The 20,429-nt window shown below is 37.4% G+C and overlaps 2 protein-coding genes across 2 annotated transcripts; both read right to left on the bottom strand.

Annotated features, from left to right (window-relative positions):
* Positions 1-394: 394 nt before the first annotated feature.
* LOC116306845 (glutamine--tRNA ligase) lies at positions 395-16,806 on the bottom strand. Its single transcript, XM_031716967.2, has 25 exons — positions 16,578-16,806; positions 15,060-15,213; positions 14,263-14,375; positions 13,494-13,569; positions 12,842-12,906; positions 12,346-12,405; positions 11,836-11,899; positions 11,226-11,377; positions 10,558-10,644; positions 10,236-10,335; positions 9,105-9,183; positions 8,199-8,307; positions 8,047-8,079; positions 7,562-7,659; positions 6,676-6,768; positions 6,044-6,181; positions 5,695-5,782; positions 5,052-5,137; positions 4,149-4,206; positions 3,325-3,429; positions 2,717-2,809; positions 2,030-2,157; positions 1,790-1,856; positions 1,220-1,345; positions 395-575 (listed from the first exon to the last, which is right to left on the bottom strand). Exons 1-25 carry the CDS (start codon positions 16,773-16,775, stop codon positions 525-527), a joined length of 2,421 nt encoding a protein of 806 aa, XP_031572827.2. The 5' UTR covers positions 16,776-16,806; the 3' UTR covers positions 395-524.
* Positions 16,807-18,245: 1,439 nt separating this feature from the next.
* LOC148908802 (uncharacterized) lies at positions 18,246-19,660 on the bottom strand. The gene has a single exon (XM_089036083.1). The coding sequence runs from the start codon at positions 19,490-19,492 to the stop codon at positions 18,335-18,337; it is 1,158 nt and encodes a 385-aa protein (XP_088892209.1). The 5' UTR covers positions 19,493-19,660; the 3' UTR covers positions 18,246-18,334.
* Between the last annotated feature and the right edge of the window lie 769 nt (positions 19,661-20,429).

Raw genomic sequence — 20,429 nt, 5'->3', positions numbered from 1 at the left:
GAGGGGGGGGGGGGGGGGGAGAAGATTAACCCTGGAACAGGACTATTCTACAGAACACTTTGGAAGAATTACCTATTGAAGAGACACTAACAGAAATGAGGTCAAATTTTTGAGCCCTTTCTTCTCCACTATGCTAGAGTCTTCATGTATGGTCTAAGAGCTGCTCCAAGTTTTCCTCATTGACACGACACAAGCTGCAAAGTTTAACTACATAAATTACCAGAAATCTATGGAAGACATTGAATCATCATTATCCTTTATGGCTGTCAGGCACGTTGGAACGATTTAGTTTCCGTAGCAAAAAATAGTTTGTGATAGGATTGCTGGCCCATGCATGCACTGCCAGAGCCCCGTCTGCAATACCTATTACCACCTAAAGAAATTGAATGATATATAAGATTTTACAGATATTTAATGAAATATTCTTGTTATTAGAAAACAACATAAGTCCTTATCATTCAATAGTGTGCACATGGTACATGATAAGCTCCCTTTGCTGTCAAGATTATTACATTAATTAGCAATCAATTCTTCCCAGAATCTTCCTTCAGTGGTAGAGTCCTATTGAAGACAAGCTGCAAATATGAAGGAAATGCTGGTTAACGTCACGTGAGTTGATGGAAATGGAATGGGTGACAGGATGGATGAATGAGAGATTTGGATGGCAGGAGGGGCAGATGGATGCATGGCTTGATAGGGGTTTTTCTGGTCCTCCGGTTTTCCTTCCTCGTCTCAAAATCAACCATAACTAATTCAAACTGGTTAGAGCTGTGCTCCGGGGTAATACATGGACTGTATAGCGGCTGCCAGAGGCACCTTCACATGCATTCAGTAAGACCCAGTTGAGCTGCGCCACTGCTGTACTTGTGGTGGTGATAAGCGATAACAAGTTTTGATTGGATGGATTGATAAATGCTAGGGCGGATCCAGAAATCGGAGAAGGGTGGGACCAGAAAACTTCAGCATTAGAGGAACCTATATAATTAACCAAAATAAAAGGGGTTGCTGTCCCTTTGGCCCACATCTAAATCTGCCAATGAAATAAATGTAGATGGAGAGATGGATGGATAGATGAAAGAGTTTGTAGGATAGATAGTTGGATAGATGATGGGGCTGGTTGGTTGGATGGTTGGATGTAGATGAGACATGGATGAATTGATCAAAATGGGGATATATTGGGTTGGATAAGAATGACATATTTTAAAAGAAGAAAGCTTACCTTGTCTTTTGTAGAATCTTTATCAACACAGAAATAGCCCTGCCTTTCAAACTGAAATTTCGTATAAACAGGGGCAGCTTTTGCTGTCACATCAACCAATGCTTTGGTGTTGACATGAAGTGAGTCCTGAATGAGGGAATGACAAAATCACCATCAAACCAAATTCATTATAACCAAGTCTATAATAGCAGTGTGTCTATGGCCTGAGAAGTGAGGTTTGATATCAGACTTACCCTCACACCTGGAATGTTTACCATACTCAAATACGAAAATTTTGGCCCTTTTTAGACTCTCACATACCAATTACACTTGGTATCTATTGATTATCTGATCTGGTTGAGTTTTTGTACATCATTTGAATGAAGAAAGAGTTTTTAAGTTCAATGTTAAAATCTAATTGAGAACGAAGGGTGATATGCACTTCAAAATACAAGAATAAGTGAATTCCATGGGACATGAGTTAATATATTTTTGCCATCATTCTATATCATCCTAAATGCCAATCTTTCTTTTACCCCACCCCTCCCCCTTCAACTGGAAACAATATCAAAATATGGATGAACAACACACCTTATTACAATCAGTAATAAAACCACCAGGAACAACTTCTGGATCTTCAGGAAATTTGTGGTAGAAACTAGAACGAATGCAGAGTACAAAATGTTAAATTTAATTGATGGGGGCCTAAAAAAAGCCCAGACATCTGGAATACAAATAATTTTGGTGGAAGTCTAAGAGATGTATAATGATGAAAGTGGATCTCGTTATCTTTGGATTTTTTTTTTCAAGTTTTCCTTAGCTAGTACTTACAGTCTATCATAAAGCCTGACTTCACAAGAGATTGGAGAAGACACCCAGTGAATAAAAGCCTTTGGTTTGGCAGCAGTACCCGCTGGTTCACATGTTACCTCCAAGTCAGTTGTCTCACCATTAGAATTCTAGAAGACATCATTTATTTGAATTATGAATATAAAGAAGACTTAAATATTAAAAACACTTTGAAGTCACCACTGGTCAACACACTAGTGACAAAAGAAGTCTGTAAATCAGAAGAATCACCATATTAGCATTGTGTAGTTCCAGAAATCATCCATACCCACCCCAAGGAGGAATTTGGAATTTCCGATGAGTAGGGGGTCAGAGAAAGAACAAAAATTACAGAGTTTGTATGGAAGAAACATTGGAATTTCTGGGGGGTAGGGGGGTGTCTTAAAAAAATCCTCTGTGACGGGGGTATGGATAATATTTGGAACTACACATTCAACTTTAATATGGATTTTCTTGGTCAAACTAACTTCAATCTAGGGCTGTAGCCACAATGAGGCAAGTAGTTGCCTTGGTAAAATTTTAAAAAGTGTCTCAATTTCAAAACTTTACGAGGGTGCATGCCCCCGAAACCCCTTGTTGCTCCAGTCTTCACCGCTTGTTTGCCTCAGTAAGCAAAATTTTGTTATTTCCAGATTAGATAACAGAGATGAAGATGAGCTTTAAATTTACCTTATTGATTTTTGCTATTTTGATGACGTATCCAGCATGTCTCAGTCCAACTGTCTGGTTGGGAGTCAAGCGACGGAAATCCTGTTCTGCAGACTTAAATCAATAACATTGATAAGATTACAAGATTACTCAGGATGCACAGTCCAAAGATGATGAACATCAGGATGCATAGTTCAAAAATGGATAACTGCCAACTGGTTGGCTCAGTTGGTTCAGCATTAGACTTTTGTGCAGGAGGTTGTGGTTCAAGTCCCAGTCGGACCAACACTCATTGTCTTAAAATAACTGTGGAGAAAGTGCTGCCTGTGTAATTACATCTACAAATGGTTAGACTTTCGAGTGGCTCAGATGACCACTTTAAATGGTGGTCCCATCCAATATCGGAGGGACGTAAAAGAACCACTGAGGACGTAAAGAAACCCTGGCAGTGACCACCCTCAGTGCCTTCATCTCATACTACTAACCATCTCTTATGTTTGTAAATTGCATGAAAAACAATCTGACATTAACAACTCAATGTATAAAGCACCTTTGATTATATCTACTTTAAGAAAGGGAGTTATATAAAAAATAAATCATTATCATTAACATGAATAGTGAGAACTTACCTCCTTAAAGTCACTGTTCTCAATGTAGATAACCTTCTCAAAGGGAACTTTATGAGTTCCTTTGCTCTGGTCCATTGGATTGTTTGGTACTTCAATGAACATTGTCTAGATTTAGGTAAAGAGATTACTAAAGTGTGCATGTATAAGCATTACTGATATTTAAAGCTCACATGAAAGCCTAAAAAGTATAAGGCAAATGTGATTAGACTAGGACTTTTTCCATTGCTGCACACTGATCGACAGGTTCATCCTCACATATACACCTAATTGAAAAAATGTTGTCGGGTTTGAGAAGGTCATATCATCGAAGCTAAGACCGAAAAGGATTTTGGGTACTCCAAAGTGTGTATTATATTTGCATATAGACATGTAAAAATGTATGATGTAACTTTTTTTGAACCGGACAACGTTTTTTCAATTAGGTGTATGTGTTAACGTATGTGTTGTAATTTTTTGATTTTTGGTTAAGCTGGCTCAGTTGGTTGGGCATCAGACATTTGTATGAAAGGTCCTGGGTTCATAACCTTGGTTGGACCAAAACTTAGAATCTTATAAATTAATTTCCAAGTAGATGTGCTGCTTTTGCTCTGAAAGTATCTGGAAAAGTGGTTAGGCCTTTGTCATAGCTTGGATGACCACATAAAGAGGCAGTCTGGTCTCATTCAGAGACGTTTAAATAGGGGACCATAAGTTTATCAGTTGCAATTGTCACGTGTCACCCTCTCTATAAAAAGGTTGATTTCTATTTTATTTTATCAGTGTTAAGCAATGAAAATACTGTCAGGTGGTTTTCAGGAGAACTGTTTGTTATCTTTTTCTCTTACTTTCTCAGATGGAAAATTTTTGATGATGACTTTCAAAGGATCAAGAACAGCCATGACTCTGCAAAGAAAAAGAAAACATCAGCTTACAGATATACAAAGAATGCATTACTCTAAGCTTGGCTCTTGCCTTGGAATCATGCCTCGACAATGCCATTGCAATGTGACAGCCACACTGAAATCACTGGTTGCAAATGCTGCAGAAAGGAAATAACTATGATGGAATGATGACATCTATGGAACTTAGAGGAAATGTACTAGCATAGTTCATTTTCTCTCGATGGAATTTATTGCAGCACATGAGATAAACATATTCATCCAGACAGAACACTTGGAAGTCATACTCTGAAACAATCATCAGAAGAGTATATCCGTTTTTCACAAGACTGTTTATCTTATATTAGTAATAAAACAAATGGTGTACTGCCACACAGAACAAGTGCATGCCACATGGTCTACACTAAAATGGTTTTCACAAAAAAAAAAAAAACCAGTGCAAAAATTAACGAAAAAACTGTTGTATTTTTCGTATAAAAGTGCAAATTCTCCTTGTGCAGAAAAAATGACATGCAGCAGCTTAGATACATTTAGATACTCTCATCTGAAATAACATTTCAAGCACATGTTTTAGCTCAGTTACTTTGTAATTAAGTATCCAATCAACGTGTAGATACGGTGACTGTAAAGAACCAATTTACCGTACCGAAATTGCGCAGTTCGTTTCCGATTGCCGCAATATAAAAAACGAAACAATGAAGAAGAATGCATAAAGATGTAGTTTCATTACATATTGTGGATAAACACACCTTGTAGTAATAAGATTGCCGCAATATGATAAAAAACGAAACAATGAAGAAGAATGCATAAACTAGATGTAGTTTCATCACAGCTTAGGGATTAACACACCTTGTAGCAGTAAGGTTGAGCTCATCTCTCACACAAGCCTCTAGCATTTGCGGTTCAATCATGGTCTGAGCCATGGTTACGCCCACCTGAAGAACAACAGCAAAAATAGGATTAAGTTTATCAAAACTGAGGGGGAAAATGTAATTTGTAGTACAGGGCCGGTTGTACAAAAAGTGGATCCAATGAAAAAATCCTTATCCAGTGGATAAGACGATGCTGTGGTCCAATAAATTTATCCACTGGATGAGATTTATCCATCTGTCGGATAGCGCTATCCACCCCTTGTGCAACCAGGTCCAGATGAATAATACATTAAAATCAGTAAGCTCTATACAGTAGCTGAATGTCGAAGAACCAGCATTGTTTTCACGGCACCTGCCTTTGGCAGACTCATACCCAGTTGTCACTCACGTTCTTATTAATGCGTGCAAAGTCTTTTAGAGATAAGTGAGATACACTGATAACTGCAAACTCACTACATCCTTCTCATCAACCACAGCACAAGATCAACTGCACTGTAAGAGAAGCAACTAGGTACGAGTCTGTGTCTTTGTGGAATCACTTATTGACGTCCATCAAAATCTTTTTATTGTGACAGCAAATTCTATACGATTTTGTACTACTAAACTTTTAAAATTTTTACCTTATCGCAGAATTTGTTGATGGCTTCTGCGGGAAATCCACGTCTTCTCAAAGCTGTCAGGGTGAACAACCTTGGATCATCCCAGTCCCTAAAAAGTCACAACCAAAGTATTTGTATCTGACTACTGCACCTCTTTTGACTATCTGAAACAGTTAGCATTGACAAAACTGTCTTTTTCTTACAGCTAAATCCAATATCGAAGGTGCGTACAGGGTAGCCATTTGGATAGGTTTGAAGACGGTAGGACATAGACAAACGACAGAGGTTTGCAATGAGCATATTTTGTTTTTCAATTTAAAGCGACATGTGCAAGCCCCCACCTCTCTCCCTCTTTTTGAGAGAGCATTACCTGACAATTCCTTCGTTGATAAGTTTGGCAATCTTTCTTTTGGATACCACTGTATAACCAAGATTAAGTCTGCCATACTCCCACTGGACAGGACAGTAGATATCAAGGGAATTACACAGCCAGTAGTATGAGGAACGTCTGTAAAAGAGGACAATTAATGTGAGAAATTAAATATTCTTTCAAGTTTTCTCAAACTTTATTCATGCCCTAAGACAATTGTTCATTGCTCAATGTGTAGTTAAAAAGTACACAAGGATTGTCAGAACACAAGAGAAAAGTCAGAAAAAGCATGTCGGGTAGCATACACTGAATTTGTGTTTGCAGGCGTAGCTCAGTTTGTTAGTGCACGGCCTTCAGAGCTAGAGATCCATGGTTCGATCCTCAGGAACTCCACGTCTGTTTCGACTTCTCTCTGTTCTGTGTAGCTTTAAATGCCCGTAAAAAGGAGCACTGATAGTAAGAGGGGGGTAGAGGCCGCACCATCGAGTGCTATAAACATGAGCCCCTGGCTTGGGAGAAATGGGCAACCACTCCCCGCGTTATCGAGGTAAAATAAATTACCTTTTTTTTACCTTTTTACCTTTTTTTGCACATAAGGTCCGAGTGGTAGATGATATAATATATAGCAGTACCTGGATTGGAATTCTTTAGTGCAGAGTGAGTGAGTAATGTCCTCAATAGAATCACACAGACAGTGGGTGAAGTCATAGGTAGGATAAATACACCTGGAAAGTAAAACAAGTAGAAATAAGGCATCTAATCATGAATTCTCTTAACTAATGAAATTGCCTTTCCTTTAACAAGAGGAGGACTTGCAGTCATTCTGAATAGCATGCGCTGATTGGTTCATCGTGACTTAATAGGGTTTTGGTGGACATCATTCAAGGAGTTTTCTAGACATTCCATAGTCACATGCCCTTGACAACTTTGTTTTCCTACCATGTCATGGAAAAGCTTTGATTGAAGCTTTGATCGACGACAAGTTGTACAATTCCACAGAAACCAGAAATCTTGTTTGACGCAAGGCAATCAGGAAAGCTGTTTAACAAAACTTAAAACCAACCTCTGGCTTGATCAAGTAAGGGAGCAAGTAACATGAATTTAGTTTGTTATTTTTGCAGAGGAAAGAAAACCAAGGAACCCTGACTGAGACTCCCTCGGAGCAAACGAGAGACCTAACAAACTCTGATCACATATCATCAGTGTGCAGGAATGGAATTCGAGGCTCCACAGATTAGAGGTGAGTACCGACTGACACAGGGCTCAAAATAGCAGCCTGTCAATGGCCAAATGACAGGACAAATTTCAGGTTTGCCAGGCAAAAATAAGGCTGCGCTGCCAAATGAATAATAAAATGGCATGCAAAATTTACTGGAATGACCTCCATTATTTTACTATGCTCCTTTACTATGGCAGGCTAAAAAAGTCTTCTATTTCAAGCCCTGTGACACTATATGATCCTTGAATAATGAAGGAATGAACAGAACTGGCATTAAATGTTAAGACAAATGTAAATACCATTCATCTCCGGTTCGATGGTGAGGACTGAATTTGATTCTATAGGCAACAGGGTCAACTTTGCCATCCTCTAGGGTTGTCTTCATTCTGAGGGTCGCCTGGGAGAAAAAAAAGGTTATTTACTAAATGAATAATGATTGAAAAATCAGTGAAGGTGCATCAAAAAGTTAGAATGAAATGAAAAATTAATGAATGAATAAATGAGGAAAATAGAAAAACAGAAATCTTGTAATATTGGTTGATGCTTTAACGATGAGTGAATGAATAAGGAAATTAATAAACAAAACTAAAGGAAGGAAGGAAAGAAGGAAGCAAGGTAGCAAGCAAGCAAGGAAGGAAGGAAGCAAGCAAGCAAGCAAGCAAGCAAGCAAGCAAGCAAGCAAGCAAGCAAGCAAGCAAGCAAGCAAGCAAGCAAGCAAGCAAGCAAGCAAGGAAGGAACGGAGAAATGGAGTACAAAAGATCCGTAATATTTTCATCATATTACCTTGCCTTCATCAATTTTACCCTTCTTCATATCCTGCAACATGATAAAAACATCAAATAAAGTCAAATAATTTTTTTCCCTAATGGATATGCAGAGCGTAAATATACGTATTTTATTAAATAAAGGAAGTGCTGTTCAGACCAACTCCTTACCTCAAATAGTGCTAGGGATTCCTCCAGTGGCCGATCTCGCCATGGGCTTGGTGGCGGGTTGTAGCCTTTGATTTCTTCATACTGTTGGTGGCACACATAAGCAAGATCTCTGTTGATATAAAGCAAAAAAAAAAAGCAGTTAACAATAATATTGATCTGATGATTGCAAGGTCAGTACAGTACGTTTCTCACTAATATGATTCCCATTCTTATGGCAAGCCCTTACAATTTTATGTTGCGTGTGTTTTGTACCATGTATGTGCTGCAAGTCAGTACTGTATCTTTCCCACTTATGTGACAACTATTCTTTTGGGAAGCTATTTCAGTGTTACAGCAAGTCGTACCCTGTGGGTGCCGTAAGTCAGTTCCGTATGTTTCTCACTCATACAAAAACCATTCTCATGGGAAGCTATTTCAATGTTACTGCATGTCGTGCTGTGTACATACTGTAAGTCATTGCCGTATGTTTCCTGCTCATACAATAACCAGTCTTATGACAAGCCATTTCAGTGTTAAAGCATGTCATATCATGTACGTACTGTAAGTCAGTGCCATACGTATCTCACTCATACGATAACCATTTTTATGGGAAGCAATTCAATGTTAGAGTAATGTCGTACCGTGTACGTGCTCTGAACCAGTACCGTGTGTTTTCCACTCATATGATAATCATTTGTATGAATGGGAAGCCATTTCAATGTTACGACATGTCGTATCCTGTATTTGCTGTAAGTCAGTACCGTACGTTTAATTCCTACTTATATGAAAACCTTTATCAGAACGTTGTTAAGTTATGGAAATGTAATCCAGATTCTTCAGTCGGCAGGAAACAAGTATGCTAGTCATCATATTCTTCATTGACCCAGATAATAATTTCATGTTGCAAAAAAAAATTCAAAGTTTTACCTCTTAATGAGCTCGACAGCATACTCATACAACTTGCCAAAGTTATCAGAAGCATGAGTAATCTTCCAAGGTTTAAATCCTAAAGGAAAAAAAAATATTTTGGTATAAAGAAGCCATTTTATGCGATTAATATTTTGTCTTGCAGTGCTTTTCACACACACAGAAACATCAGTTCTGTTTTGGTGGATGTCAATCAAAGCGTATCCATGACATTCCATAGACATGCACTTGAAAACTTTGTGTTTCTGACAGTGTCATGGAAACACTTTAATTGACATTGAGAAGGAAGAAGGAGATGGGATGACCCACCCTCAAGCATGCAAAGTGGCCTTTTTACATGATAATTAAGTACGCTTTCACATGTCCACATTTTGACCAAATGTAAGGTTGTTGTAAATAACCCTGATCTGTTTCTATGTAAAGATGCATTGCCTTTTTCTTTTCCCTTTTTTGTTGTTGTTGCTTGTTTTCCCATTTCAGACCACCATTTCTTTGTTTAACGGTTGGGCATGAGAATTTTAATTAATGTCAAGAGAATGACACGTGATCTGAAATGGGAAAACCTTACACCCAAACGAATTGCTGGGTGTCAATTGACCTCCTTTCGTGTGTAGTGCAATGTTTATCAGCTGAATCACAAGTTTTCAATAGCTGCATTGTTTCTGGTTGACAGATTTACCATCATTTATCACCAGTTGCAGCAGACAATAAGAATCAATGTTTTGTTGTCAGCTGCTTTAAATCCAGCAATATGATTATTACCAGAGTAGCTCAATAGACCTCCTCGGCTCTGGAGTGCTCGAGCATGTTATCCCATTTCAGACCACTTGTCATCCCCTTGAGAATAATATTCTTTGTTTGAGTTGCATGCATATTCATGCGTCTATTCATGCTCAACCGTCGAACGAAGGAATGATACTCTAGGGAATAACATGTGGTCTGAAATGGGAAAACATTACGTCAGAGCTGAGGAGGTCTATTGGGAGAACAATAAATACGATGACTTTTAATCCAATAAGAGCAAAATCCCGTTGTCTTGTTCTCCAAATTCAGCTGCTCTTACAATATGCTGAAAATGGTCTATAGCATTAACAGTTCATACGTTTTTGATGGGTCAACCAGTAAACTCACCAAGCCATTCAACCATTTCAAGGATTCCTGTGAAGAACTTTTCTTCTTCTTTTTCTGGATTCGTGTCATCATATCTCAAATAGCAGAAGCCATCATGTGCCTATTTCAATAATTATAAAACTCATCATAAATTATTTTTCAAATGTTGGCCAAAATTGCAAGTCATTATTGGACTTTTAATATATGTAAATGTAACAATAGCTGAATTTGTTTCCAGAGAATAATTAGCACAAGAAAAGTAGCCAAAATTATGGCCCATTTCAATTCTAGCCCAAGCTGAAGAGATCTACTGTATTAATAATCATTAATAACTACATCTAACCTTGGCGTAGCCAAAGTCCACATTGATAGCCTTTGCATGACCAATATGTAAAATACCATTTGGTTCTGGTGGGAACCTGGTTAGGACCTTAGGATAAGAAGAATGACAATTTATAATCTATGGAAATATCACCCCAAAGTCAGGGTAAGTAAAGGTATCATCAGGCACAACTAACTCATGGATCAAATTCAAATTTAGTGTGGTTTAGCAGTAGGAAAATAGTTAGGAAAATATGGAGAACCTGCATATGGAAAAAAAACCCTTGAATCAAGGGAGGACACCTTAACAAACCCTACTCACAAATCCCAGGGGGGTACTCCCCTATATTTGCTATACAGGTATGTGCCGCCCTAAAGGGTATGGTTTTTCAGCTTTTGAGTCTGGGGTAGGGTAACATTTTTTGACATTTTGTCTGGGATAGGGTATCATTTTTGTCTGGGATAGGGTTATCAATTTGGTCGTTTTAGTCTGGGATAGGGTCAGGGTTTTGAGGTCCTGGTGGCACACCCCTACCCATGTTGGGGTGGTATTACCCCCCCCCCCCCCTCCGGGTCACAAAATGATGTAGAGTCAAAGGATCAAATCCAAGACCAGAGGTGAGAGGCAAGTACACTATTAGTACGCCACCTATAAGACCCCTCCCCCACCCCCCTTACAGACATACAGACCTTGCCTCCTGTTCTCTCAAGATGCTCCTTCATCAGCTGCATTGTCTTTGGAGTGATCACATAGTTTGGAGTCTTGTAGTTTTCACCAGGTTTATGGAACCTTGCAAACTCTCCAGTCAACCCTTTGTCATCCTGGACATCACCATTAACAACTGTAAAATAAACCCATGAAATTTGATATATGTTGATTGTGGCTAGAAGCAGATCCAGGGGGTGTCCAGCAGGCAACAGACATCGGCAAGGTATGCATAATATCTATATGTACATATATACACTTCATTTGGGACACCTCCCTAACAAATTCCTGGATCCACCCTCTGTGGCAAAAACATATCTAATTGAAAAAACTTAATTTCCCATGTACTTAAGATTTGAATGTTTTATGCCAAGCAGGATAGATCTGCCATACATTTGAAAGGAGTTTATAACTGACCTTATCACATTAATTTATCATTTAAAAGTTATCCATCCTGACTATTGGTAATGATTAGAACTTTATGTTTTGAAATCAAAAGTGGCTTTGTAATCAGGTATGTTTAAAAAATTATGCAGCTGAGAATGCAAAATTATTCTATTGTAAAATACAGACAAAACTGTGATTATACTATACCTGCAGCACTGTTGTTGTCTGAACCCCCTCCCTTCTTCTTCTGTCCTTTACTTTGCTTGGGATCCTGGAATATGAAAAATTTGAAGAAAAAAAGTCTGTATTTTTCAGATCTTCTTAATGTTCCAGATTTAGAAATAGTAGAGATTTAAAATTAAAGTCATGTCACAATTATTAGAAATTTGAGTTACCCACCTACCCCCCTCCCTTTGTAAGGAAAACATGCAATTTCTATTGTCAGTATATTATTATAAAGCTGGTCTCATTTTCCACGGACATAGTTACTGCTATCTTTATAAACATGCAAACTCTGTGGTTTCGATTTGGTTTTTCACTGCCACCAGTCAAAAATATGGGAGGTACCGATTGAATAGTTTCGATTGAAGGCAGGAAAACCAAATTTCAGTGTGCAGCTCGCAGCTACCAAGTTCAGATGTTTATGAATATAGCAGTAATTAACTATGCAAAGACAAAGTGGTTTAATTTATACTTTGTCAAGTTATAATTATTTACCTTTTCCTTAGCAGGTTTTTTTGAATCAGCTTCAGTTTTTGGTCCAAGTAAATCTAAAATCTGTGAAAAGAATAACATCATTCTTACTGCCCTCACTCTCATACAATACCATTATTGAGAGTGGTTCTTATGAAGGTGGAAAGGTAATCTGTGAAGTATGGAGAGATGGTGCCAACTATTTAAAGCACTGTCATTAAACTTTAAAGTCTAACCATTTTGTAGATGTAGTTACAAAGTCAGCAGCCAAATTTGTTTTAGTTCAGTGTCATACCTCATTTCTGGCTCGACTTTACTGCTCAAAATGACTGGCAAGGCAAAGATTTGAAAGGACAAGTTGCAATTCTTTTAGGGATTGTCCATGTAATGACTGGCTGATATTTTAAGCCCTGTTATTCAGGACTAAGCTACTAGGATCAACTACCTGCCACTCTATTGCCAAGATGCTTCAAGGAATTAATGAAACACATCATTCACTTGCTTCAGTCATGCCAATTACCTGCATATCCATTTCACTCTTTAGAGCTTTTCCATCAGCCCACTTTAGCTTCTGTCTGGCTTTGCCTTTAAGGAAAAAAATCAATATTTAATGAGTAATACATGCCATCTGGCTATTTGATAATTGTTGAGTGGCTCATCAATGGTCGTTCAACTAACCACTTTCTCATGCTGGCTGGTCAAAAAATTATTTACTCTCTCACTCACTCCCTACGAGCTTCAATCTGTAGATAAGCTCCCTCTATGAAGAAAAGGTTGAATATACATGACCCTTTTCTGCAAACAAACATTTCTTAAATCTTTAAACGTTTACCACTGTTTTGAATGCTTATTGTAATGATATTATAAGAATAAAGTGAAAATATACGAGGCAGAGATAGCTTAGGTGATGTCTTTAATGCCAGAGCATGTGCGTCTACAATTGACTATGTGAAACCTGATCTATTGTATTACATAACACTTATTGCACTGATTGATGCATCAGTCACAACAGGGAAATCAGGCAGAACGCTGCCGTCATTCAAATAAATTGTTCAGTACCTTAACATACTCTGATCAATGGCAGTACTTGCCCTGATATTCCTGTTGTGACTGTTGTTAAATCAGTCCGCAGCCAATGAAAATAGTGGTAACACCAATTAAGGTATACCTACCCATGATGAGACCTGTATTGAACTGATATCTTTTTTCAACTATCTCTTCCTTATATTCATTGATTATTGACTCTATCTGTTGAGTTCAGATATAAATATGTTACTGACATACATTTTTTTCTAACATTTACTAATTAAATTACATAAAATGCATGAAGAGTTAGACTCTGATATATTAGAATAATAATTTCTTAATCTCCATCTTGTTTCATCATCATCGTCATCATTTTTCTCATTTGGCATGTTTCTGGCCTCAGGGCGCTTCTGTCTGGGTATGGTCGGGAATATTGCGTCCGACAGTCGCATAAAGTCTGTTGGGTGTTGTCCTGTTGGGTGTCAATGCAGTCCTAGTCCATAATGTCCTTGATGTTGTACTATCAAACAGAATCTGTTTCCGAAGTGCACTATTTTCCATTCTGCATATGTGTGCAATGTACTGAATCAAATCTGATTTTGGGGCCATATCGTTCACTAAAAATAATATTTACTGCCATATATTAGTCATTTGCAGTGCCTTTAAAATTGTTCTTACTACTGTCGTAATCGTAATCATAAGTTTGCAATCAAAACCAGCGTTAAAACGCAGTGGGAATCAAAAATCGTAGTTGTTGTAAGCCGTTGTAATGTGCATCGTCGATGCTTACAACACTCGTGTGAACAAGGCTTTAGAGTTTAACACCATTAAGGTATAAAGTCAAGTATGCCATCCTAAGGCAGACTAAACAAATCTCTTGTACCCAAAACATCATCAAGACATAGATCAACTTACACACTCCTCAATCTGTTCTGGTGTGATTTCTATGCCAACGCCACATTGTGCTTCAAAGTCAGCTTTCTTTATGACTCCAATAGGGTTTGTCTTGGTCAAAAATTCAATCCCAGCTGAAACAGTCAATCATGAAATATAATACATTACATATACATCTCTATGATAATTAAATTTACATTCAAATATCTAATATATTCAGAAATGGATTTCGGACTCTCTCAATATGAAAGTACTCCTTAAAGTGTGGCTAAAATTATGTAGAGCAGTTTTTTAAATGACTGGGAAACTAAATAATCCAGTTTCGAGTTCCAAAATGCCGCTGTTTTTCTTGATTACAGACTCATTTACTCAGGCTTAGCCTCGAATCAGTGTCTAAATATTCACAAATACCAACGGTAAAGTAAAGAATGCACAACTTCAACAATACTAACACTTTGAAACTTGACGGACCTTGACTGATGGAACACGTGAATATTCTTCACAAAATCGAGGCTAAGCCTGAGTAAATGAGTCTGTATCAATAAACACAGTGGTAATTTGGAACTTGAAAAGGGTCTATCATATAGCAATTGGACCCTTCTCAAAACGTTGTTGGATACAAGGCAAAAATGAAAATAAAAATAAATAAAATTTAGAATAGATAAATAAAATGAAAAGAAATCACACTTTCTCAAACGAATTTGTAGAACTTCTTTTGTATTGAATTTTGAGATGGGTCTATTCATAGCTGTTAACTGTAGCCATTTTGAGCTATATCAAATATGATGTGCCAATTGAAATTAAAGTTCATTTTTTACCGTTTAATTGAGCTGATGAACCAAGTTTCCTGTTACTGATATAGTCCACAAGAAAGGAAAGTCTGCTTTCATCTTTCAAACTGCTGGATGCCAGTAAGTAAAGCATGGTCCCTGACTGTTTGTCTGGATCACTGGTACCCATTTTCTTTTGGGCCTTAAAAGAAAAGAAAAATGTAGATGAATACATCTAATATTAAAGTAATATAAGTCCATTGAGTAAAGATATCTATCACTAATGTTCAACATAGAACATTATATAAACTTATTTCAAAAAATACATACACTTATTTCAAACTTTGTCATCTCCAAAGGCAATAGGCAAAAAGCGATAGGAGATAGGTCATTCCAAGATCCAAGAATAGCTGGATTGACTTTGATTGTTTCTGCTTCTTATAGTCGTCAAGAACATTGATCTTAGTGTTGAGACTGATTTATGTTCTTTTCTAGTTGACGAAACCATTTCCTATCTTAGAGTGACCTACTGTATGGCCTATTGCGTTAATTTGTTGATGACAACAGTTTTATGAAATAGGTGTATATGTCTATGCATTATTGTTGGTTTCACTTCACGTCAGTCTCTTATGGATCTTCTGTTCATCAGCTGAATCACAAGTTTTCAATAGAATATTTGACAGCACATGGTGGTCATTGCAGTGTTTGACCACCATTTAGCTAGAGCATATGAGATTCAAAGACTTTTATCAGCTTATTGAAATCTGCAATAATTATTATCAAAATTTTTGCACAAGTGAATATAAGAAATCCAGCACACTCATTGGTCACAATTTACGCCTTAATTATGTTGCTATATTCACCTACAGTTGAATATAACAGTGAAGGTGAGCGCTTTTTTGTTGAAGTTGCATAGATAAATAATATTTGGAAAAAAAACACTTTCTTCATTATTATTCACCTAAGGCTCAGTGAATATCAGGGAATATTTACCTCGCAGCTTGAAGACTTGCGCCATGGTATTCCCCAGTATTCACTTCAGCGAATAATTGTTAAATAATCCACACCCATACACATATTTAGGTCTTTGAAAAAATTTAGATTGTCTTCATCTCGTATTTAAAATTAATATATTCCTTAAGTCTACATCCTCCCCCGACCCCCCTCGAGCTCTTTGATACTGGACGGAGGCCATTTCATCATAAATATATATTGCTACCAATTTCATCAATAAAAGTACAGTAATGTGTACAGTAATCTGACATGTACTAAGTCTGTCTGTCTAAGTCTGTCTGGATGCGATTTATACAACATAGGAGATTTGAAAAATAATAGACTAGCCGAGTAAGCTCGCTTATACACATAAGATGGCAAGGATCTTATAAACAATATGTTCTTCATAAAGAATTTCCGGGATCCAAAAATCAATCGTGGAAAGAAACCAGAATAAAATTCATGAACAATTGAAACTAAAAGCAAGGCGTATATCTGGATAGAAGAAAGAACAGAGAATAATATAAGATCTTTAAGAAGAACAGGGAAAAAATCTTCATTTTTAACTTTTACCTGTAAAACTATTGACTCCAACTTCTGTGAGAGAGCTTCGTTCTTGGTCGTCTCTTTAGCCTTCTGTTGGCTAAGACCAATACCCTGGAAGAGAGAGACACGATCTGCCATGGTAGTAAGACTTGCTAGGCCGTAGATCTTTGATAAATAGTTGGGTTTTAAAGTGGATTTCAAGATTTGATTTACAACAATCAACATATGGAGTAAAAGGAAAGTGAAGAATGGGGAATACTGCTGACCAGTAGATACACGTGCGGCTGGCTCAAGATTACTGATCCGTGGCCAATGATGCAATCATTACTTGGAATCATCGCAATCATCTAAAATCTTAATAATTCTTTCACGAAAAAACTGGCGCCATACTTGTGCAGCCATATATTTTTCTTTGGGGTGGGAGGACATAAATTTATGGAACTAGAAATATTTTATAACCTGATTTAATTGGTTTAGGTAGGAGTTACCAGCCCCCTTCCCCCACGGGCTCTTGAAGTGCTCACTTCTGTGGTGAATATTCCTAACATAAATATGAAACAGAAAGTTAAACATTTGCTACTATGGTTTGACTTTTAGTTTTGAAGATACATAGGTAGGTAGATAGTAAGGTACGTACCCTCCCTCCCCCACCACAACGAACACTCACATCTTTCTCGCTATACCAAGTGTCTATAGTAAATTTGGTATTCCAGTTTATTGAGTTTGAGTTTAGTTTTGGAGTTTTGCAGAGGATATTTGACTACGAATCCCGCAAAACACACTTACAAAAGTGCATGTGGCAGTTTAATTTTAGCACGGTATCATACCGTTAAATCGGGTCCCGTTGTCAGATGTACTGAAATGTTTTGACTTACTCAAGTTTCAAGAACGCCGGCTTCAAGTGTATGAAACACCAGTGTGCTATTGGGGCATAACTTCAAATCATTTATTGCTCCACTGCATCTCATGTATACCGTCTCTAAAAAATCATGGCCTAGATGAGGACTTTGGAGCTATCGTTGTTGGCTTTATTGTCATCAGCATTATACTTTCATTTTACACTTTTTACAAGACTGTTTCTCTTAGTAGAAAACAATACACTTTAAACGGACTACACCTAAGTCCAAAATGGCGCACGGCCGATTGATTTAGATAAAAACGATGCATCCAGGACCAAATGCAAAGAAATAACATGCTGTCAATGCGAAGTACACACTTATTCACTTGTTCTTTCTTACTTTTCTTCTTACGTTCAGGAACACAACAATTTCGCGGCATCAAATTATAACAAAATACCTAAATTTGTAAATTTGGCTCTGGATGCCTCGTTTTCGCCCGTCCGTGCGCTATTTTGGATTTAGGTGTATGCAAAAAACAAAGTTGGATGCACCACTTATGATGCGCATTCTGCACGGCCTGGAAGATGTACAATGTTTTCAAAAGTTGGTGGCAAAGGGACTCCCGCAAACTGAAATCGAAGCACTACACTATAATAATAATAATAATAATAATAATAATAATAATAATAATAATAATAATAATAATAATAATAATAATAATAATAATAATAATATATATATATATATTTTTAAATAGAATAACATAAATTTTAATAACAATAATGTAATAATAATAATAAGTTTGTAAACCATTAAAAAAAAATAATAATAATAAAAGAATATTTACATTATGTACTTTGTGAAAATTTAAAGAGAAAAAGTTACTATTTACAAAAAACTAGAAAAAAACAAAATGAAAAACAAGCATTATAAAAAAGTCTAAAATTATCTAATATCGGCAAGGTTAGTATTAATGCTAAAGTCCAATAGAAAGTCACTTTCGTTGTTCTTATAAAAAGGAGTGCGGGAGCCTCTAATGCATGTAATTACAGCTTTCAAAATCTCAAACGACAACTTTGTTCTAATATATGTTATTGTGTCAGAATAGCTTTGTCCAGTTTTGTTCGCCAGTTTATCCGCTAGAGTTTTTAGGAAAATTTGGCTTTCCTTGCCCATACCACCATTGGTCCCAAAGATAAGCGGTGTAAATGAACCCATTTCCACTTCCAAAACTCTCTGTTGATATTTTCTTTTCTTTTCTTGCTCTTGTTCGTTGAATATTGATGAGGTGGTTTTCTTCTGGTTGCACTTGGAGTTGACATGCGACACTCGTACGTCAAAAAATGCTGTCACTCCTCGTTGCCAGAATGCCCCCGCTTTGATATCCAGGCGTGCATCTTCGCTTGTAGTCGTGGATTTTAGGTTAAACCGTTCTCCATTCAGTGGAATCAGCCGAGGCTCGGCTTGGACGTTATGGCAGACTTTGCTCAAGAGAGTGGTTAAAAAGTCGCGAACATTGTCATGTCTTTGGGCAATGAAGCCTCCTTTCTTGCAGGATAACGCGTGATTGACGTCGAAAGACGAGCCACATGGACAAGTCAAAGGTAGATCACTTAGGGGCATGTTATATCGTAAGCGCAAGGCATCTCTAAATTCTTGCTTGTTGAGGGTTAGGCCTTGGTTGTCATAAGGAATAGTGTTTAACCAGGAACTTGCACCTTTATCTCTTGCTTGATCGATGTAAGTCGCCATTTCTGGATTCATCATACCGTCGATGCGCTCGATTTTCGACTTTGTCATAATTGCTTTCAAACTGCGATATTGACTCTTGAGATCCTCTGAGTCCTCCAAAGGTGTTAAATTTTGATCTTTTATAGACTCGGTGTGTCTAGATGTTATTAACTTCGATGCTGCGAATTGTTGAGGCGAATCTTCTTTTAAGCAAGGAATGCCCAAACCACCCTGATTTGGAGTTAACGTGACAACTTCGTGCAGTGAATCAGTTAGGGGCTCCTCTTGACCAAAAAGGGTAGGTAGGAAAACCTCATGAAGTACCTCTTGAATAGGATTCACAAAGTCTTCAAAGGATTCAATTGTACGCATGCAGAAAGTGAACTTTGATTTGAAGCCTTTCGTAAAGGCAACAAAGGCTGCCTGTGGTTGACTTTTGGCGATTTCAGAGAGAGCCTCAAGTTCTTCCTTCCATTTTGCAACCTTTTCAGTGCAAAATTGCTCCTTGTAACTTAGAGATCCAATCACAGCTCCTAGATGACGTTTAATAATAATAATAATAATAATAATAATAATAATAATACTACTACTAATAATAATAATAATAATAATACTAATAATAATATAATAATAATAACAACTTTATTAGACAGGGTAACACCGTTACCATAAATGATAATTTTCAGGTGGCCCTCGATAAAATATATACAAAATAGAATAATAATAATAAATAATAGTAAAATATATATACATATCAAATCCCCTCCCCGCCAAACCATCAATGCCCCCTCCAACCCCCCATCCACCCCCTACCCACCCCCACGCGACGACCCTCCCGCAACCGGGTGTATATGAGACTATATAATAAGCAAAAAATAGATCATCCTAAATATGTAAATTGAAAGTTCTAAAAACAAAATCACACGAAAACAGAGCATCAGGAATTCAGCCGGACAGGGACAGAAAAAAAGGACAAAAGAACAACATAGAACTTTTTCTTCCGTCCCTCAACCAATTCCCCTTCCCCCCCCCCCCCACCCCCCACCAAACCACCAATGCCCGCCCCTCCGCGTGATGGCTCTCTCGCAGGCGCAACTTGTTTAATGAATGCAGCTTAACCTATGACTATGCTGTTAGAAAGTACCCAAAAGTATCACTGAAACGGGAATCTAGCGACATTGAACTGAGAACTGAATGTTGCTTATTTGAAATGAACTGTAAGTATATAGGCATTGCAAGACTAACCTTATACTTTCTTTTAAGAAGCCTTTGAAATGGCCTTGTTTTAAAAAGCTAGCTATGGTAATCA

The sequence above is a fragment of the Actinia tenebrosa genome, unplaced genomic scaffold (genome assembly GCF_029948245.1).
Source record: "Actinia tenebrosa isolate PJP-AT-01 unplaced genomic scaffold, QUT_ActTen_1.0 PGA_scaffold3__52_contigs__length_22856419, whole genome shotgun sequence".
NCBI lineage: Eukaryota > Metazoa > Cnidaria > Anthozoa > Actiniaria > Actiniidae > Actinia > Actinia tenebrosa.
This window is presented reverse-complemented; position numbering and strand designations above follow the sequence as displayed.